General features: G+C 54.5%; 2 protein-coding genes across 2 annotated transcripts; one reads left to right on the top strand and one right to left on the bottom strand.

Annotated features, from left to right (window-relative positions):
* Positions 1-833: 833 nt before the first annotated feature.
* Positions 834-11595, bottom strand: LOC138102429 (serine/threonine-protein kinase PAK 3-like). Its single transcript, XM_069000140.1, has 10 exons — positions 11536-11595; positions 6825-7275; positions 6422-6485; positions 5543-5591; positions 4411-4520; positions 3528-3645; positions 3038-3137; positions 2425-2621; positions 1374-1511; positions 834-923 (listed from the first exon to the last, which is right to left on the bottom strand). The coding sequence occupies exons 1-10, from the start codon at positions 11593-11595 to the stop codon at positions 834-836; spliced, it is 1377 nt and encodes a 458-aa protein (XP_068856241.1).
* Positions 8974-19050, top strand: LOC138102443 (zinc finger protein 436-like). The gene is made up of 2 exons (XM_069000155.1): positions 8974-9093; positions 16684-19050. Exon 2 carries the CDS (start codon positions 16802-16804, stop codon positions 17540-17542), a length of 741 nt encoding a protein of 246 aa, XP_068856256.1. The 5' UTR covers positions 8974-9093; positions 16684-16801; the 3' UTR covers positions 17543-19050.
* Positions 19051-21211: the final 2161 nt, after the last annotated feature.

Below are 21211 nucleotides of genomic sequence, written 5' to 3'. Positions count from 1 at the left end.
CTTTCACTCCTTCCTACCTACAGCTCCCTGGCCCTATCTAAAGCACATTCACGGGCTTGGCTTGTTTAAGTCACATTCACCTTATTCCTTTCCCCCGTCACTGCCGGCGCCCCTCCCCTGCTTGCGCTCGCAGGTGCCACCGAATGCGTGTCCCGGGATCGCATCTCCCCGCCCGCAGCCTCCAGCTCCCGCCCTGTCCCGGGCTGGCCCTGGGCTGGCAGCAGCGAACCCGACAGAAACCAATGCCCACGGGGCCACCGGCACCGGGGCTCAGAGCCGTGCAAGGGACGCTTTGGTTTGCAGGGGTGGAAGGGCCTGGGCTCCTCCCCTGCCCCGTTTGACTCGGTTTAGGATTCAGTGTTTTGGCCGGCGTGGGAGGGGAAAAAGGCGTGGTTTTTCTCCAGCACTGGGCGGGTTTTGTCCCTCGCATTTGGGCCTTCCCCGGGCCCCCTCTGCCCTCTTGCAGAACCAGTGGCATTTCCCACCCCACGCGGTTTGTAAACAAGAGTCGGCTGCAGTCGAGAAGGCTCCAGGCGCCTCCTTCCAGGCTGACTCTGCCGATGCTGCGGCTGCTCTGGGCTCTGCCGGGGCTCTGCTGGGGCTCAGCTCTGGGCAAGGCTGGGCCCACTCTCCCCTCGCATTGCTCCGGGCAGCTGAGTCACGGGGGAACAAGGAAGGGACACGTCAAGGGACTTGAGGTTTAACAGAGCTTTTATTCAATAAACTGCCATAACTACCAGGCTGCCCTAACCACCATAACTCACTAGCAGTGCTAACTACCGTAACTATCCACTTGTCCTAACTACTATAACAAAAAGCTGGCCCCAGGGGCTTCACGTCCTTCGCTGCTCCTTCAATTGCTTTGCTGCAGCGATCAGAGGGCTCGGGCTGGAGAGAGGCTTGGCTGATGATAAAAATGGGTGCTGCCCAAAGGATGAAAAAGAAAGAAATCAACTGTTACTTTCCCAAGTCAAGTTCCTCACAGGCTCTGTTGCAACAGGACAGAGGGGAATGTTTGAAACTCAGGAGAGGGAAGCAGGCTCAGATTAGATCTGAGGCAGAATTTTTTTATCAGAAGAGTGGGGAAACACTGGCAGAGGGTGCCCAGAGATGTGGGAGGTGCCTCCTCCCTGGAAACATCCAGGCTCAGGTCAGGCAGGGCTCTGAGCCACCTGATCTGCTTGAAGATGTCCCTGCTCCTTGCGGGGCACCTGGTCCAGATGACCTGCAAAGGACCCTGCCAAGCCAAACCAGGCGAGGATTCTGCTGGCTTTGCATGTGAAAAGCAGCGAGACTGGACACTATTGGAGGGGGCCCCACGAGAAAACCCCTCCCTCGCGCTGCTGTTTCCCCTGCAGCCGCTTCGCATCCACCTGCAGCAGCTCCTGGGCAGACCAGCGCCGCTCCTCGTCCGGCTCCAGGCTGCACTCCAGGAAGTCCCGCAGCAGAGCCGACAGGCGCCTGGGCTCCTGCAGCTGCGGGGTCCCGTTCTGCCGGATCAGACAGCGAGCCTGCGCGGAAAGCAAACACTTCTGAAAAAGCTCTGCCAGCTTCCTTCACACCCACGAGGGCTCACAGCGACCCCGGTTTCTCAGCCCCAGTCTCCAGGGACACTTTCCTCCCTGGCAGAGATGCTGCTCAGAGCCCATTCTTCTATGCCAACCAAAAAAGCCAAACGCTGCTGCAGCCACAGCCATTCCAACATCCACATGATCTTGCCTTGAGAGCCAAGGTCATTGGCTGACTTTGTTAGTTGGAACCTCCATCAGAAATAGCCCATTTTGCTTCTCCAAATACGGACACCAGCTTTACAGGCCATTTGCAAGAGTCACTGTGGTCTGCCTGTGGTATTTCCAAGGATTCTTACATCAAATGCATCCCTGCAGTGCCACTGACACTCAAGTAAATGCATTCAAGATGTTCCATCCCAGAAACTGCCAGGCAAGGAACCCGAGGTTTGGATTGCTGAAGGCTCAGCCTTGGTGACATGGAGAAAGTAGCTTGGGCTAGGAAAGAAATATGTTAGACTATGGGGATGTTAAACAATCATCTTCATGTTTTAGACAAGTTTCCCAGTGAGAAGAGTCAGGGGGAGTTCATCTCGCAGAACCTCTTTCAGAAACTCCTTCAGAAAACTTGTTGGGTTTGGGTGTGGGGTTTGGGGTTGGTCTGGGGTTTTCTGCAAGGTAAGATTAGAGCTGATGCTCTGGCTTCATGTTTTCAGGTCATCCTCACAGACAGAAGAGCTGCAACAACTTAAAACCCAAAGCAAATTCTGGAGACTGCAGAATATTTGTCTGTGCTCAGGCTCGAATCCTCTGGGAATTCCCTTCCCGATGGGCAGAGCCCTCCGGCTGCTCCTCCCAGGGCAGGGTCCCTCTGTGCTCACAGGCCTCTGCAAACTCTGGGAAATTTGCCTCTTACCATGGCCGCCGTGTGCTCGAAGTAAGGAGGTTCTCCTTCCACCATCTCGATGGTCACAATGCCCAAGGACCAGATGTCCACCTTGGGGCCATAAGGAGAACTGGTCACAACCTCTGGGGCCATCCAGTGAGCAGTGCCCACCATGGAGCTGCACTGCTCCTGCTCAGGGCTCAGCTGAGCGCAGAGGCCAAAATCAGCTGAGGACAGAAACAAACACTGTCAAAGGCAGCTGGAATGAGGAAACCAAGCACAAAGATTGCCCACTCTCAGTCTGAGAATGCAGGGCTGAATCCAGCTGGAAAAGTCCGCAGGGCTGTAGCCAAGGCAAGATGGAAGTGGACCCTTAAAGGAACCCTCAGCTTTCATGCAGCTTTTACTGATTCCCTTGAAGCTTCAGATTCCAACTCCCACCCCTCTGCAAGGGTCACACCCAGAGCAAAGCCACTGCTGACACCCTGCTCCTCTCCTGAGCCCTCTGCATGGGACAGCCGCTCTCAGCTGGCAGCAGGGGCCGGGCACCGCCACCAGCAGCACTTGTGGGGCTCTGGCCGTCACTGGGAAGCAGCCCCACACCCGCAGCCCGGGAGCGCCGTGCCTGACCAGGAACACCCACCCAGCTTGACAGAGCCGTCCGTTGCCAGAAGGATGTTGGAGCTCTTCAGATCTCTGTGGATCACCCGGTTTGAGTGGAGGAAATCCAGGCCCTGCAGACACTGAGAGAGAGCAAGAAACACGAGGGTGGAAATCCATGGCCGGAATACACAATCCCACAAGAAAGGACAGTTTAGAATTCTGCCAGCAGCAGCTTTGCTGTGACAGGCCAGGAGTGCAGTGCAGACAAGCTCCAGGCAAATGGTTCAAGGCAAAGCCGAGAACAGCAAATCAAATCAAAAAAGACAGAGAGTCCCACAACAGCAGGAAAGAGGACAAGAGCAGAGTGGAAGTGCAGTGACACTGGCAGGCCGTTCACTTCAGAGGCTCTTTCTTCTGCATCTCATAAAAACAACACAGAAACAAAGCTCTGAGCATGGAGCCACTCCTCTTCTCAGGCCCTGCTTGGAAGGAGCATTGTGTCCATGGGAAGCACGAGCAGGATCCCTCACCTCCCGACTGACAGCTGCCATCTCTCCTTCAGCCATGCGTGTCTGTCTGACAACGTCCTGCAAAGTTCCTCCATCCATGTATTCCATCACCAGCCAGAGATCTTCATCAACAAGGAAGCTGGAAGAGGCAAACAATGGCATGGAGATGAACGTGCACTGCTCAATTCCCTGATGGAAAAGCCTCGAGTGGAGTTTTGTTTCCAGGTCACTTGTAAATGAGGACAGAATCCGATGCAGAGACATTCCTGCCAGGCTGCACAGTCCTTGGGATCTGCACAGTCTAAAGGAGAAGGAGACGCCTGTGGGAAAGGAGAGGCCTTAGATGGCAAGCAGGTGAAAAATGCAGTTTAGCAACAGCCCAGATCAATGTGGAACCACAACACTTGCCCCCAGCTGGTTCAGCATCTGAACTCAGCAGTTCCACCGTTCCCTCCAGAACAAGGCAACACAACTTCCAGAGTTATCCAGGGCAGGGGGCGGTGCTGCACTTAGGACAAAAGTGGTCAAGTGTTTGGAAAACCTTGCAGCAAGTGCCTTCAGAAACAGGCAGGGCCAATGCAAAATGGGCAAATGAGGCATTTCTGGAAACAAGAACCTGGTCTTCCTGGCATCTGCAGCAATGGAAAAGAGTTGGGAAGGAGAAGCCAAGGGAAATAATGTCTGCCAGGGTCTATCAGCACTTGTTGTAAGACCCAGAAAACTGGGTCAGCTTGAAGGAAAAACCAAACCAAAGCAACAAAAGCACACGGAGGGAGTGAACTGACAGGCTGTTGTTTTGGGAAGCTACGGCCGGGTGAGGCTTTTTTAAAACAGGCTACAGACTGCGGATGCCAGGAGAGATTAACGCAGGGCCCGTGCACGGGATAAGAGCTGAAGCACTCACCTGTCCAAAGAGCTGACAATGTTGGGGTTCTTCTTGTCCTTCAGGACCAGGATCTCATTCACAGCTCGTTCCCCGTTCTGCCCTCTGAGACTCATTTTCTTTATGGCCACCTGAAAGGACATTGCAGCCCTTGAACTGCAGGAGTCTGGGGCAGGAGGCCGCAGCAAACACGGAGCGAGTCTTTGTGGAGCGACGGAGCCGGGCTGTGCCAAACTGCCTTGGGATGGGACACCCGGGCTCAGCAAGTGACATTCCCACAGCCCATTTCTCTGCTCGCTGTGGGGCCGCTTACAGGACACAGGGCCAGAGACATTTGGCCTTGGAAGCTCTGCAGAAATGGGCCCTCAGCTCTCAGCCTCAAAGCTCTCACAACATTCTCTGCACCTGCAGTCTTCTCAAACCGCCTTAGTTTACCACCACTCTCATTATCATTCAAACACATTTTGCAAGCAGGAAGTAATTCTGCTTCTGTGAAAACAGAGCAAAACAGCCGGGAACCCTTTAGCAATCCTGGGGGATTTGGTCATGATTTCAAACGCAACTGCTCTGTTTGGGATTGCACAACAGAGCAAACACGCACAAACATTGCTCAGATGATCCCTGTCACGGGCTGTCACTGACACCAGACCCAAACACAGCTGCAGGGTTTAGGAGAGAGCTTTGCTCTGCACATCCATCTTCTCATTCCTCTCCCTCTCTCTGGGAACAGCTGCAGTAGGACTAAAACCCCAAACTGATCCCAAGAAGGATCTCTCCTTAATTAGGTCTTGAGGTACTCTTGGAAGATGAAACGCAGGATGGAAAAACTGCTAAACAGTGTTCCTGTCCGAGGCTGGGATGAAGATAAATTAGGCCTCAGCCTCCACCAGCTGATGCACTGATGTTTTCAGATATGAAGACCAAGCCAGCGTGTCCTGCTCTGACAGACACCGCTGCCCTCCTTGCATTCTTTGGGCACTTCAGAAGGCTCAAGTCTGTCCCAGCCGTGCTCTGCAGGCTGACACTGCTGTGCCTTCAGTGGAACAGCCTGTGCAGGAAAGCTCTGCTGGCCCCCCAAAGCTGCAGCCACAGCTCCCAGCAGAGGGGAAAGCCCTCGAGAGCTGCCCGACGCGCTGGGCGTGGTGACACTGACCTCTCCTCCAGTGGCCCTGTCGAGTCCTTTATAAACGGTTCCGAAAGCCCTGGAGACAGAACAGCAGAGAAGAAAGAAGCAGCGCTTTAGGCCCTGGGAGTGAAAGCCAGCCCAGACAGGAGATCTCTGCTGCCTGCAGCGTTTACAAAACACCTGGGTGCATCGACCCTTCAAACAGCAGCGCAGCAGCCACCAGCCCTGTGCCTCGCAAGGTGTGCGAGAGAAAACTGAGGCCCAACACGAAGGAAAAGGGCTGGAGCAAATCCCAAATGTCCACACTGAATTACTTTAGTCCAAAACCTAGGGTGGGAGCAGGTGTCTAAAGAACTGGAGAAGAATGTATTTCATCCTTTTCCATTTCCTGCCTACGAGCTGAAGGATCCACAAGGGCCCTGCCATCAGGCAGCTGATGCATTTTCCCCTCCAGTGCAGCAGCTCTGTGTCTGTTACTGAATGTACAGGGCTTACTACCTGTGCTAAAAAGAGCACTTATTAGTTCATCTCTGGTTTCTGTTTCTAAACTGTTATGTTGATAATCCTGACCGGTGGATATTTTTGGAAGCAAACTATTTGAAAGGAATCTTCTTGAGAACTGTTTTCTGACAGTCACCAGATGGTGAGCTGCTCTTTCAGGCAATCACATTCCAGGGACAGAAGATCTTCCAGGTCCTGCTCCTTGCTGCAGGCAGGACACTGCCGGCCTCAGGGGCCTCTGACGATGCCTTCTGACCACAGTTACCAATTCTGATCAGGACTGAGAGACAGCAGGATCGTGCCCCAGTGTCTGAAGCTGTTTGCAGCTTGCCTGGCTTCTCACTTGATCCTGCAGCAGCAAATACCTGGCCCCTGCTTGTGCAGAAGTAACTGCCGTGCACTTACCCTTGGCCAACCTGCTCCAGTTCCAGGTATTTCTCGGCAGGCTCCCCCACGCTCACGGTGCTCCCTGAAAGAAACCACATGGAAGATGCTCCCTCCCAGATGGAGACCCCGCCTTGCAGCAGGGCCAAAATGCAGCCCCACTCCCTGGGCCGGGAGCCCCTTGCTCTCAGCTGGGCAAGGACAATAAATGACTCTGTGACATTCAGCCGCAGAGCAAGCCTGGGTGCAGCTGATGCTGAGACACACACGCAGCACCCTGCTCTGGCACACAGCAGCACAGCAGACGTACTCAGCTGCATCAGGCACCACTCCTCTCTGCCCTCTGGCTGCAGGGCTGTGCTGCTGTCAGAATGTTCAGCCCAGGATCCCGCAGCAGAGGGAGGTTCAGTGTCCTCTTCCCAACCAGAGGGAGGATCCCCGTCCTCTTCCCAAAATGCAGCAGGTTCCTGGTCTTCTTTCCAAGCCACGGCACGTTTGCCGTCCTCTTCCCATGCCGGGAGAATTGCACCCTCCTCTTCCCAAGTCTCACGATGTCCTCTGTTCTCATCCCACACTGGGAGATGTCCGTCGTCCTTGTCCCATGCCACTGGAGCCTCACTGTCCTCGTCCCACACCGAGTGATGTCCACCATCCTCGTCCCACACCACAGGAGCTTCACTGTTGTATTCCCAAACTGTGGGATGTTTGCCCTCATCTCCCGGGACAGAGGGAGGTTCACTGTGGTCTCCCGGGACGGAGGGAAGTTCACCATCATCCCCCAGAACAGGGGGAAGTTCACTGCTGTCTTCCTCCTCTTTGGCCTCCTCTTTGGAAGCACAGGGAGCCAGAGGAGGAGCTGATGCTGCTTTTGTGCCCTGTGGACAGATGGTAGCGTGAGGGATAGGAAGTTCTCTCTCAGTTATCGCCTTATTTATCCTCAGCTACACATCCAGCTGCACTAAGCAGAAATGGGATTCAGAGCTGTTCAGACTAGGAATGGGCTAAAGTCGACATTGCCACTTATTGCTGGGCATTCCATATTCCACCGTGGCTAAAGCCAGCAAGCAATCTTCTGCCTGCAAAACCAGACCTGCAGCTCTTCAAAAGCTCTTCAGCAGAGAAGGAGAAAAGTGCCAGGGATCCCTTTGCTGCTGCTGCTGCTGCTGCAAAGACACTGGCAGGAACTTTCCTTCAGCCTCCCAGGCTGGCGCTCGACTGCCACACGCCAAGCTCACAAGTCTCTGCACAATTCCAACCACCAAAGGTTCCTTTCCCACTCACCAAAGGAGGAGCTGCTCGGGATCCACGCGTGAGGTGCCCTGCAACGGGACAGGCAACACGAACCAGATGCTGTTAGGAAAAACCTGTCCGTGGTGGGAACTCCCACGGAGCAAGGACACCCCGAGAGAGCATTTTGCTTCCACAACATCCCTCCAGGAGCCACAGTCCCTTCGCACAGCAAGCAAGAGAACAGCACAGAATCCTGGGCTGTGTCAGCCCTTGGCTGGAGCAGCCAACGCAGGGAGTTCCAGGCTCCGCTGGCACAGACTCTGCGCTTGAGGGAACAGAACCCCCCCGGCTCCATTGCAAATGCTGTGCACGCCCCGCTGGCTGCAGACACCCCCTTTTTCAGCTGCAGCTGCTGGCAGGAGCTCTCCCAAACCAACGGTGTCTTAATGGCAATTTGGTTACAAAGGCAGCTCAGTTCCAGTGGGAGAACAGAAAGCACACAGCAAGCCCGAAGGCACCGACGCTGCAGCCAGGGAAAACCTCGACTTACGTGCCAAGTGGGCTAAAAAATACCCCGAATAAGCCACAGAGTACAGAGTGCAAACTGCAGCAACCGCTTGCTGGATCATTTTGGCCGTGCTGCACACGTGGCAGACTGTACCCCTGCAAGCACAGAAGGACACCCGGCAGGGGCTGGGCTGGCTGCTGAGAATGCCTCGGGCAGGAGGATCCTCCGGCAACCAGCGGGCGCCCAGAGCCGCTCTGGACACTGAGGGCTCCGTGCCCACAGCAACGGGAACACGGCGAGGACGCGGCAGCGTTCCCGTGACATCACAGCAGCAGCTCCCGCAAGAACCGCCTGGAAGGTTCTCCTCTGTCACAAAGGAGCACAAAGGATCCTCCCGGGGCACAGCCTGTTGCTCAAAGCATCCAAGAGGAACCCAGAAAATGCAGCAGACAAGGACAGCCCAGAGCCGAGCCTGAACAACGAAATCAAAGCCATGCACTGATGCTCCGAATTAGGGGCGGGAGTCGGGAGGCTGCAGGGCTTCCCAAGGAGCCGGAGGCAGCCAACACGCAGGGCTGGGCAAGTCGGGCCGGGAGCAGCGGAGAGCTTTGTTTCCCTTCCCAGCTGAATGGCGGCTCGGGCCGGGCCCGTTCCAGGGCTGTTCCTCAGCTGCGGCTTTCCCCTCACGCAGCCCGGGGGGCGCTGGGAGCGCGGGGCGAGGCTGGGCCGTGTGCAGAGCCCGCCCCTCGCTGCGATTGGGCGGTGCTGCCGTCAGTCGTGGTTCTGGCGCGCTGATTGGTCGGAGCGGGGAGCAGCCCGGGCCCGGAGCCGCCGGCAGGGCGGCCGTGGCGCAGCAGAGGCGCCATTGGCGGAGCGTCTGTGCGGGCCCGGGAGCGGCGGCGGCGGCCGGAGCCCGGTGAGGCGGCGGCGGAGCTCGGAGGCGGCCCCAGCGCAGGTGGGAGCCGCGCTCGGTTCTGGCGGGGCTCGGCGCTGGCTGCGGGCGGAGGGGGCGGCAGCGGGCTGGGGCGGGTTCGTTGTGCCGTGTGGGCGCCGTGTTCGCCCTGGCGTGAGGGCGCTGCGGGAGCGGCTGCCCGCGCTCTCCTTGCCGCTGCTGCCTCGGCAGGAGCCGGTGCCGGAGCAGCGCTGGCTCGTCCCGGCTGCTGTGGGTAGGACAGAGGTGGCTGCCCCGTCGGCGGGAGTGTGCGGGAAAGTTCCCGTGGCCAGAGGTTTGTGTCCCCAGAGGAGCCGGAGGAGTCCTGTAAAAGGAACTTTATTCCTGGAGCAAGGGAGAGGCCACGGGGCATTTCCCGTGGGGTCTGTCCAAGTGTTGGAGGACGCAGCCTCCTTTTTATGCCGATTTCCCCGGCCGCATCTCCGTGTCCCTTTTCCCCCTGGCTGAGGTCCTTGGAAGGTACAGACTTCCCGATGCGCCTGCTGCATGTGCCCCTTAATGTGCACCCCCACTTTGTAGAACATCCAATATTCATGGCTCTGTTAAGTTTTATTTCCTTTCTTTTCTGTTTCACCACTTTTCCTTGGCCATCTCTTTGCCAAGAGCAGTTTGAGTCCTTTAATTTTCCACAACCTCCTGGTCCTTCTGCTGAAAGAGGATCTGATGCCATCCCAGGGTGAAATGTGGCGTTGCTCATGGGAGTGGATTGGTGGGTGAGAAGGTCAGGAGCTGGAGCTGTGTGCTTGGTTATGATTTGGAGGACAGCTTGTAATCTAATGATGTATTGAAATGATCACTGGGTTCTCTGGCACCTGGTATGAATTCGTTTGGGTTCCCAGGGGCTGCTCCATGGTGTTGTAGGATTTGTTCTGGTGGCCGTTCATCTTTTCCCCATTTTTGGGTGCTCCCAGAAATGCCAGGGATGCATCAATTGACCTCTTTTCTCTGATTAAATCATCACATCCTTGGATTCCCAAGCGATTTCGCTGACCTTGTGGCAGCAAAAGCAGCGCAGTGGTCAAACCCACCCTGTATAACCCAGACAGTGCCAGCAGATGTTGGAGTGGGGAGAGGGATGATTCCCCCCCGCTTTTGTGAGTGAAGTTCTCCCAACATTCTCCGTTTGCTGTTTTCCTTTGCAGCTTCAGGGATTTCTGTTGCAGAGTCCGAGATGCTCAGTGTGGGCTCTGCCTTTAGCGATGCAAATTCCGTCTGTGCAGGGAGGCAGAGCTTGGGGTGAGGGGCAGAGGGAATCAGCCCAATTCCTCTGGCAGGCAAGGAGAGCCTGGGACATTGTGCACCTTTCCCCCAGCAGAGTTAATTTGCATTTCTAAAGCTCCTCTGCTGGCTGTCTGGAAGGAAGCTTCTCCTCCAGGGCAACCATCAGGTGGCTCACCTATGGGCCCCCCCAAAAGCGGCTTTTTTTTCCCCCTTTTTTAAAAAATATTTTTAAACTGTTTATGAGGAAAAGGGTCAGTTTTAATGCTCTTCCAGTTTTGCAAAATGCAGCCTACAGGTGAACATTGAAAAACCCATTCCAAAATTCTGCCATCACTAACAGACACGCACACACATACACAAAAATGCCCCAAAGCAATAAAGATTTTTGGTTCTTCTCCTCAGACTAAAAATTGACTCTCACATCTTTGGCCCAAACCCAACTGACAATATCAAAGTAGGATTATTAAGAAAAAACATTCTAATGGTGTAATCCTGTCACAGAAACTGCAGGAAGAACAACTCTCCAACGACCTTTTTAGTGTTAGAGGATCAAGGCATTATTTATTGTGGCCAGGATGTGCAACAGAAATAATTTCATCCACACATAGCCCGGGTGTGCAGAGAAAATCATTCCATGGCACACGAGTTTTACTCTATTTTTCCTCAACTTTATGCAGTCTAAACCCATAGAAATCCGTAGGTTTAAAGTTCATTGGTTCCAAGTTGGGTAGTTCTTAGTATTTGGTTTCCTATTGGCCCCGGGTTGCTTGGCCTCTGATGTTCATTAGGTCCACACTCCTTGATTTCCTTCGGAGCCTTTTCCAGAGCAGGGGTCTCCAGCTGTGCCGGGGGCAGTGTCTGGGGTAGCTGTTCCTTGATGTTTGCTGATGGGCGTTGATGTTCTGTTGATGGGCGTTATCTTTTGGGTATCTTTTGCGCTCTTCCTAGTCTGTTGAGATGTTAAGCTCATCTCTGTTGAGTGGTGTAACTTCCCTCAAAGTCCCCAGGCAGGGTCTGTGCCAGCCGAGCTTCCTGTGGAAGAGATTTCACAAGAGACAGGATTCTGGCCACAGACTGCTTGAAACAGACATCCCTGATCTCCACCCCCACTAAGTCGAGAATGAGCAGGGTGAGGAATTGAAACATCAGTTCCAGGGGAGATAATTGAATATCTGGCCTGGGTCTGGCTCTTCTTCTTGCCAAAGCCAATGGCAGCAGCCGTACCTGGGGCATCTTGGTTTCTCTCAGCAGCTTCAGGAGGTGTTTCTTTATTTCCCCATTCATTCTTTCCACCCGACCCGAACTCTGGGGGTGCCAGGGCGTTGGGAGGTCCCACTGTGTTCCTAAAGCAGCCAGAACAGCCTGAAGGATCTTTCCTGTAAAATGAGTTCCCCTGTCAGTGTCTATTGCTTCCACAATCCCGTATCTTGGAATTGTTTGTTCCAAACATGCCTTAAGAACTGATGCAGGGATTGCTGAAGCAGTCGGAAATGCTTCTGTCCCGCTGTGAGCTGCCATGCTGTTAGCAGAAGATATTGAAGCCTTCCTGCTCAGGGCATTTCAGTGCCAGGCTCTTCCAGGCACCCCCAGCTCGGCCCTTTGAGCTGAGCATGCGGGCGCTGAGCTGCGCTTTGTCTCCTTCCGTTTCCTTAAGAGCAGCGTGTCTTGTCACTCTTTTCCCTTCTGCTGCCCTTGCAGCCCCATCCCTAAACACCTTTTCTCCCTCAGGCCAGGGAATGTCTGGTCAATCTCTCCTAGGCCGGCTCTGGAGCTCTGTCACTTGACTGCAGCCATGGGTTTCTTGCCAGCCCCGTGTCCAGGGCCGTTCAAACAGGAGGCTGGGTTCAACCCTTGCCCTGTCCTCAACTCTGAATCCTCCTGTTCCATCCAACAAGTTTCATTCTGTAAGAACCCAGCGCTGCTCATCCATTTAGAGGCTCCTTTGGTTAACAAAGCTTTACCTTGATGCCAGGCTTGAACAATGAGAGATTCTGCTGCTGTCAGTTTTCAGGCCTCAGTTCCCATTAAAGCCAGGGCTGCACAATTCTGCAGACAATGAGGCCACTCTCTGGCCACTGGGTGAAACATTTGAGCCCAGGAATTCCTTTGGCATGGCCCTGATTAACATCCACATGCAATTCAAATGGTTTTTCCCTGTCTGGGAGGGCCAGGGCAGGAGGCTCAGTTAATTTGCTTTTGAAGCCTTGACAATTGTGCTTTCCTTCTGGTGTCCATGATGGGGTTTCTTGCCTGGCAGGAGAGGAGAGTTGTAGGGAGAGATGCCTGGCTCCAGAAGCGCTGCCTTTAGCAGGGACTCAGTAAGAGGCTGTAACCCCTTCCTTGCCTCCCTTGGAACAGGGTATTGCTTTTAGACACCACTTGTCCTGGATGCTTCAGAGGAATTTGGAGAGGCTCCATATCTGATTTTCCCTATTTCCCTGGGGCTGCCCACACTTCTGGGTTCCCTTCAGCAGAGGCCTTCGCACACATTTGACACAAAGGTCCAGCAGCATTAGCCTCTGTATCTCCTTTGACAATATGAATTTTTATTCCCACTTCAGCCACCAAGTGCCTTCCCAGTAAATTATAATCACAATTAGGAACAAACAGAAATTGATGCATTTCAAACCCATCCCCCACATCTACTGATAGTGGTTGAATAAAACACACCTGCTTATCTTTCCCACTTATTGCCTGAATAATCAAAGAACTTCTTGACCATTTCCCCCCTTAGGTGTCAGATTCAGAGTGGATAGAGAGGCCCCTGTGTCCATCAGGAGCGGCCTCGTCTCGATCCAGATGTGCCCTGAATGTTCTCAAGGGCTCTGGTGTGGTGGGTCCCTGGTCTGCTGGGAGCTCTGCCAGCCCTGACAATCCATGTCCATGTGGGGTGGACTTGCTGGTGCTGAGGGTGCTGCTGTCTGTGCTTGCAGTGTCCTTCTGGCCTGCAGATGGACCCCTGATTCCTTGCCAGGGGCTGTTTGGGTGGGCTCTGCCGTGCCGAGGAGGGCAATGCCTGTGCCAGGTGCTTGTGGCCGCCGCCGTCCCCTGGGTGCTGGGGCCCCCTTGGGCCCTGCGGTTCATCCCTGGGGGGCTGTAGAAACTCTGCCATGGCCTTTGCCTTCACCTTGGCCTTTTGCTCATCCCTTCTTGCATTGCCCTGCTGAGCCTTTCTGGCCAAGTGCTGCAGGGGCTTCTTGTGCCTCTCCTGCAGCCCCCTCAGTGCCCATGGGTGCTCATCCTCTGACAGCTGCTGAGCTTTCTGCAAAATCATTCGTTTCTCCAGTGACCCAAACAAGATCATTGAAAGAAAATCCTGATCCTTCCACATCCTGCAGCCTCCTGGGGGCCGGGGGCCACTGCCGGCCCTGCCCGGGGGGTGTTGGGGTCAGGCAGTGCCTGGCGCTGAGCCCCGGCTGCCCCACAGCCCCGGCCCGGCCCCACAGCTCCCCACAGGCCCCCAGCCTGTGCTGCCCTGTCCTGCTGCTCCCCACCACAGAGCAACCCCCTCAAATCCTGAACTTCTTTGTTTCCCTGTCCTGGAACGCGGGGTACAAAAGATCTGGATCAGCTGGCAAATGTTGAGGATAAGATGGTGCTGAAAAGCACCCCACTCCTCACTTTTTTCTCTTCCTCCTCTTTTCCATCTTCCTTTTCCTTTCTTACCTCTTCCAGTTTTGCAAAATGCAGCTTACAGGTGAACATTGAAAAACCCATTCTAAAATTCTCCCATCACTAACAGCCACGCACACACATACACAGAAAAACGCCTAAACCAATAAAGATTTTTGCTACTTTTTCCCCTAAGAATAAAAATTGACTCTCACACCCCTGGCCCAAACCCAGCTGACAATGTCAGAGTAGGATTATTAAGAAAAAAAATTCTAGTGATATAATCTTGTCAACAAAACTCCTGGAAGATCAAAAACTCTCCAACGACCTTTTTAGTGTTAGAGGATCAAGGCATTACTTTATTCTGGCCAGGATGTGCAACAGAAATCATTTCATGCACACATAGCCCAGGTGTGCAGAGAAAATCATCCCATGGCACACGAGTTTTACTCAATTTTTCCTCAACTTGATGCAGTCTAAACCCATCGAAATCCGTAGGTTTCATGTTCATTGGTTCCAAGTTGGGCAGTTCTTAGTATTTGGTTTCCTGTTGGCCCCGGATTGCTTGGCCTCTGATGTTCATTAGGTCCACACTCCTTGATTTCCTTCTCAGCCTTTTCCAGAGCAGGGGTCTCCAGCTGTGCTGGGGGCAGTGTCTGGGGTAGCTGTTCCTTGATGTTTGCTGATGGGCGTTGATGTTCTGTTGATGGGCGTTATCTTTTTGGGTATCTTTTGGGCTGTTCCCAGTCTGTTGAGATGTTAAGCTCATCTCCCTTGAGTGGTGTAACATCCCTTAAAGTCCCCAGGCAGGGTCTGTGCCAGCCGAGCTTCCTGTGGAAGAGATTTCACAAGAGACAGGATTCTGGCCACAGACTGCTAGAAACAGACATCCCTTATCTCCACCCCGCACTAGGTCGGGAATTCGCAGGGTGAGGAATTGCAAACCTCAATTCCAGGGAGATAATTGAATATCTGGCCTGGGTCTGGCTCTTCTTCTTGCCAAAGCCAATGGCAGCAGCCGTACCCGTGGCATCTCACTGCCCGTGGGTGCTCATCCTCTGACAGCAGCTGAGCTTTCTGCAAAATCATTCGTTTCTCCAGTGACCCAAACAAGATCGATAAAAGTAAATCCTGATCCTTCCACATCCCGTAGCCTCCTGGGGGCCGGGGGCCACTGCCGGCCCTGCCCGGGGGGTGTTGGGGTCAGGCAGTGCCCGGCGCTGAGCCCTGGCTGCCCCACAGCCCCAGCCCGGCCCCGCAGCTCCCCACAGGCCTCCAGCCCGTGCTGCCCTGTCCTGCTGCTCCCCACCACAGAGGAACACCCTAAAATCCTGAACTTCTTTTTCTGTCCTGTCCTGGAACGCGGGGATACAAAAGATCTGGATCAGCTGGCAAATGTTGAGGATAAGATGGTGCTGAAAAGCATCCCAGTCCTCACTTTTTTCTCTTCCTCCTCTTTTCCATCTTCCTTTTCCTTTCTTACCACATAGATTCCTCCTGCTGCTGTTTGCCTTAACCATATTCCTGCACACTCCCTTCAACCAATCCCTTCCCAGCACACCAACACCATCCGTCCCCTGTTGCTGAGACCCCTTCTCGACTTCCCTTTTTACCCGTGCTGGGTGTCCATGTCCTTAATTAGCTCTGGGAGAATGTGCAAACTGCCTCAGCATTGTCCCCTTTTGATTAGGAAACGACGTCCATGGTTCTGTTCCGGCTTTGTTGTTGTTCTGGAAGTTGAGGAATTGAGCAGGAGCTTGGCTGAGCAGCAGTGTGTGTCAGTCAGTGCCATTTTGTGGAGCTGCTGGTTTGTGCTGTCACTTGCTTGTGTGCAAGTGCGTGTGGCTGTGTCCGAGCAGATTCAGAGCATGTGTTTGTAAGGAGGCGTTGGTGTTGTTGGTTCGCTGGGGGTGCCCGGTTTTCGGGACATCCCCCCTGGAGCAGGGTGTCCCCCCTTGGTGCAGGCGCGGCCCTCAGGCAGCGCTCAGCCAATCAGAAGGCGCGGCGCTGGTGACTCAGCAGTTGCCAGGCAGAGCCGCAGCGCCCGGCGCTCCCCAGCTGGAGCCCACGTGTGGCCCGGCCTTGGCGCCCCCCGCCAGGGGAATTTGGGGAGGTGGGAGGGGGGGAGCGCCAAGGCCGGGCCGGGCCGTGCTGTGCTGGCAGAAGTGGCTGCGGCGGGGGCCGAGTGCGGGCAGGAGCGGCCGAGAGCCCAGCGCTGCCCCAGCCCGAGCTGCCGCAGCTGCATCGCTGCTCGTGCTGTGCGATCCGAGAGCTCTGGGGGGCAGAGCGAGCCAGGGCTGGGTGCTGGGCCTGGGGGGAGCAGGAGAAAGGCTGGAGGAGCAGGGCTGGAGACCAGAATGGTGAAACGATGGCCGTGGGAGCAGCAGGTGGGATTCTGCAGGAGAAGGAGTAGTGTGAGGAAGAGGAGTGTGAGGAAGAGTAGGGACACAGGAGGAGGAGCAGGAAGAGGAGGCGCCGCAAGGTTCCAGCACTCGCTGTATCTGCAGCCTCCCCCCAGCCCCAGGAGCGTTGCCCCCCCCATCCAGCAGGTGATCAGGGAGGGGGATCCACGATTTTCCCGTGGGTGAATCTTGGTGTTTCTGAGGTTTCTTGGACTCCATGTTGGTGCTTTGGGTTTTTTTCAGGGGCTGAATGTTTATATTTTGGATGAGGGTTTAGCTGAATCTTGATGTTTTGGGTGTTTTGTGTCTATGTCTTGATGTTTGTGGGACTTTTGGTCTGAATCTTGGTGTTTTGTAGGTTTTTACAGACACAAAATACTTGGTGATGGACTTGGGCAGAAGGAATCCGCAGCCTGAGGCGCTCACCTCTTGTTTTTCCCCTCAACCCAGAATTTGTCATTCCGAAGGTGTGGACGATGGAGGAGGAGGAAAAGCCCCGGAGATGCTGCACGAGGAGGGGCTGCAAACGCAGCCCAGAGAGATCCAAGGAGGAAAGAGCCCCCCTGTGCCGGGAAGGCGGCCGGAGATTCAGGGGGAGGTCGGAGCTGGGGGAGAAACCTCAGGGTGGGGAGAAGCCCCACAAGTGCTTGGAATGTGGGAAGGGCTTCAGGTGGAGCTCCAGCCTGAGACACCACCAGCGCATCCACACCGGGGAGAGGCCCTATGAATGTGGGGAATGCGGGAAGAGCTTCAGCCGGAGCTCCAGCATGATGCAGCACCGAAGGATCCACACTGGGGAGAGGCCCTACAAGTGTGGGGAATGTGGGAAGGGCTTCATCAACAGCTCCCAGCTGATCCAGCACCAGGTGATCCACACCGGGGAGCAGCCCTATGAGTGCTTGGATTGTGGGAAGAGATTCTGGTGGAGCTCCAGCCTGAGGGCCCACCAGCGCACCCACACTGGGGAGAGGCCCTACGAGTGTTCTGAGTGTGGGAAGAGGTTTCCGAGGAGCTCCCAGCTTCTCCTACATCAGCGCATTCACACGGATGAGAGGCCCTTCCGCTGCCCCAACTGTGGGAAGGGCTTCAATCAAAACTCCCACCTCACCCTCCACCGGCGCATCCACACTGGGGAGAGGCCCTACGAGTGTCCCCAGTGCGGGAAGAGCTTCTCCAGGAGCTCTCACTTGACCCAACACCAACGGAGGCACCGCTAAGGGAAGCCCTGCGAGTGCCCCGAGTGCAGGAAGAGCTTCGTGCGCTGCTCCAGCTCCATCCCCCGTGGGAGGATCGGCGTTGGATGATCCCCAGTGACCCCCGTGGGGCAGAGCCCTGGTGACCCCCGTTCCGGGTGATCCGCGCTGGGTGGGGGGAAGGTGTTGGAGAGATTTCTTTGCCTTCTCCTTGTGCTGCTGGGATTTGGTTGGGAATAAATTCCCTCCCTGTGCCCAGGCTGGCTCTGTTGTGCCCGTGCCGGTGCTCGGGGCGGGATCTCTCCTGGTCCTTTTCTCTCAGCTCCTGGGCCTTTCCTTGTATTTCCTGTTGAAACATAGAGGAAACAAAGATTTTAGTCATAGGCTTGGGATTTCAGTTGGAGGCTTGGGCCCAGTGAGGGTTAATCAAAATAGTTAGGAGAGCTGGACTTGAAACAGAGTTTTAGATGTTAGTAACTGATTACCAAATAATTGATGATCTGTCATTTGCATGTTTGTTTAGCTGTGCCTAGAATAAGGAGCAGAAACATTGATAAGTTGGTGTATAGAATAAAAACAATCACCAATTTCTTCCCTTTGTGGGAGCCCATCCAAAAATCATGCAAGAGGAAACTTACAGGTCACTAAAGTAATTAGAATAGTTAAAACTCAGAGAAGCAAAAAGGTCAAAATGAGGAAGATGAGTTACTTCATCTTTGGGACCACTGACCCAATTCAAGACCACCGACTCAATTCAGGACACACACTACGCATGCTTAATGACATTTAAGCTCATTTCCATACGAAGCGGAGAATGGGAGGTGTTAATGTTATGAATATACATTTGTATTTTGGATATTCATAATATTTGGAAATAAAAGGTATCATGTTTGCTTGTACTGGGGCCTGCATCTTAGGGAGCTATGCCACGCAGTGCCTGGCGCCACATAAAACATAAACTTTCTAACTTTAAACTGTTAGAGAGTTTTTGTCCGTCTCAGGTGGATATTGATATTAGATCAATATTCATATTTTGGTAAATCACCGTCCCTGTGCAGTAGTTAGGTGTTTCCCAGCATCCAGGCAGGGGCAGCCCAGCCCCGGGGGTTGTGAGGGGCTTGTGGGGGTCCCCCGTTTTCGGGACATCCCAGCTGGAGGAGGGTGTCCCCCTTACTGCAGCCCCAGCCCTCAGGCAGCGCTCAGCCAAGCAGAGAACGCCCTCAGCTGGGGCCTCGTTTTTGGGCACAGCTGAGCCCCTGGACATCTCCATCCCCATTTTGGGGTGCAGCTGAGCTCCTGGATACCTGGCTTCCCAGTTTTGGGGCTCTACTGGGCTTGCACAGCCTGGTTTTGGTAGCGGGGTTGGTTCAGAGGTGATGTAGGGGATTGATCCTGAGTTGATGGACAGTCTTTTAGACTAATGACGCTTCTCACAATTTACACATTTAAACCACACGGAAACGCGGGAATTCCTTTCGTTCCAGCTCTCCTGCCGGAAGGTGCGGGGACCTTGGAGCCTCCGGGCCCCGCCGGGTCAGGGCCCCTGCACCCCCTCCTTTCCCAACGCCGCAGCACAGACCCTGTGTCACTGCTGGGGGGGAACTGTCCCAGAGCCGCAGGCAGCTAAAGCCAGCCATGGAGTGCCACACAGCTAAACCCATCCGGCGCGGCTCCCTGGCACCGGCGGGTCCCTCTCCTCTCCACGCGGGGCCGGCGGAGCCAGCGGGAGCCGGCGGAGCCTCCTGTCTGCAGCCAGCACACTCCGCGCTGAACTGAAGAGGACACCACGCAGCCAGCAGCACAAAGGGAGCCAGGCTTTCTCCACCGTAGAGCCCGAACAAGAACACTCTTCAACGTGGCGGCTTCGGAGTCAGAGAGAAGAGAAAGTGAGTCCTGTGGGACGGAGCTGGAAATGGCGACGGGAGAAAAGAGGGCGGTGCCGCGATTCTCGCGCGCAGCTTAAAAAACTTCCTGCAGGCCGTGGTAAGAAACTGTAATATCACAAACTGTCTCTTTGATCCATTTGGAGTACATGGAGGGATGGAAAGTTCACCCGTGACCCATGAAATTTAGGAAAAGTGCCTATGCCAGGCTATATAGAAGTATTGAGAGGCTTTTAGAGACCTCCTGTCACAAAAAAAAAAAACAACCAACCCTTTGTGTTCAGGCCAAAGTAATTCATCCTTACAAAGACTAATAACCCCATGTGATGGCCCCTGTCTGGCAGTGTGAAGGAACTGTGAGATGTTTCAGGGCAGAGATGTTTTACACCACAGCAGATTGTTTCTTCCCGGGCGGGTCTGCTGTTGGTGGCACTTTGGGAACCACGTGATGCAGAAGAAAACCCTTTTTTCCTTAAGCATAACAAAGAGACTCTTCAAGAACTGCAACACTGACTAAAATCCCATGTTCTGCTTCCTTTCTGCGAGTTGGGTAAAAGGAGGGAAGTGCTGGAAGAGAGGGGAGGTTTGCTTTAATTTCTTGTTATTTCTTTTTACTTTTAATTCTGTTGGTGATAAACTTTTTCTTTGTACAGCAACTGTTTAAGTTTGAACCTGTTCTGCTTCACAGCTCTCTAGTTTTCCTCAATATTTTCTTATTTCCCCTTATGAAAAAAAGGAGATTTCGTGTGCTTGACGCTCAGCTGCGTCAAACCACGACAGGCAGAGCCCTGGTGCCCCCCGTCTGAGTGATCCATGTTTGGATCCAGTGTCCTGGGTTTGCATGGCCAGGCTTTGGAAATAGGGGGCCTCCAGGGGTGGCTTCCGTCAGCAGCTTCCAGAAGCTTCCCCCGTGTCCGGCTCCTGTTCCGCCCCGCCCCTGAAGGCGAGGGTAACCCAGGGTCTGGTTCATGGCTCCCCTGGGGCAGATGAGAGTGAAACAACAGTGAAAGATCTGTGTTTATAAATATATCTCTGTAGGGTTTATTTCAGAACAGTTTGGTTGCTGTGTGAAGGGGGTTTGAAGCCCTTTTGGTTACCACCTCCAGTAATATTAAAAGCATAAAAGTAACACTTAGGAAATGTATAACGGCAAAGAAAGTAGGAGAGTAGAAGGATACACAGTCAGCAGCCCTGGATCAGGAACAAAACTTTTGGATTTGGTTGTTCCAATGTCGCTGTCCTTGGTGTAAGTGATGGTCCCAGGCTGGATCCCGTGGGGGCTGGGGAAGCCCCGGAAACTCCAAGTTCGGTGGGTTAATACAGGTTCAGGTTTGGGTGAACACCCAGGTACCTCCCCCGGGGGAGTTTTGCAGTGTCCGATGTCACACTGTGGATCCCGGGGCACTTTGGGGGCTCTGATGGTTTATGGCCCCTTCTAAGACATGGCCCTGCCCCTCCCGGCAGCGCAGCTGAGCCAGGCATGGCCCATGCGAAGGGATGGCAACCTCCAGGCCTCTGTGTGCATGTCCCGGGCCTGCCCCGGGCGGGTTCCCAGAGCTGGGCCAGTTGTGTAAGGGAGGGCGCTGCCCTGCTCCAAAGCCCTGTCCCACCTGGCCGGATCTGCTTCCCATCAGCCTCTGCCCTTCCCTGGCTCCAGGCCCGGCTCGGCCCCTCCGGGCTGGGTGTTCCCCCCCTGTGCCCCCGGGCGCTCCCTGTGCCCACGGCCAGCAAAGGCCCCGCTGCTGCTGCCGGTGGCCAATGGTTTGAGCCACTAACCCGGAACATTTCAGTCCCTCACAGCTCTGCACCC

The sequence above is a fragment of the Aphelocoma coerulescens genome, unplaced genomic scaffold (genome assembly GCF_041296385.1).
Source record: "Aphelocoma coerulescens isolate FSJ_1873_10779 unplaced genomic scaffold, UR_Acoe_1.0 HiC_scaffold_75, whole genome shotgun sequence".
NCBI lineage: Eukaryota > Metazoa > Chordata > Aves > Passeriformes > Corvidae > Aphelocoma > Aphelocoma coerulescens.
Note: the sequence above shows the minus strand (reverse complement) of the source record. Positions and strands in the feature narration are given on the sequence as shown.

Excerpts from the sequence above, each read along its gene's own strand:
- LOC138102429 (XM_069000140.1), bottom strand. The coding sequence starts at position 11,595 with ATGAATGGGGAAATAAAGAAACACCTCCTGAAGCTGCTGAGAGAAACC. Across the intron at positions 7,276-11,535 it reads GAGAAACCAAGATGCCCCAG|GGCACAAAAGCAGCATCAGC; the intron begins GTACGGCTGCTG and ends ATCTGTCCACAG. Across the intron at positions 924-1,373 it reads CTGCCCAGGAGCTGCTGCAG|CACCCATTTTTATCATCAGC; the intron begins GTGGATGCGAAG and ends TCCTTTGGGCAG.
- LOC138102443 (XM_069000155.1), top strand. The coding sequence starts at position 16,802 with ATGGAGGAGGAGGAAAAGCCCCGGAGATGCTGCACGAGGAGGGGCTGC.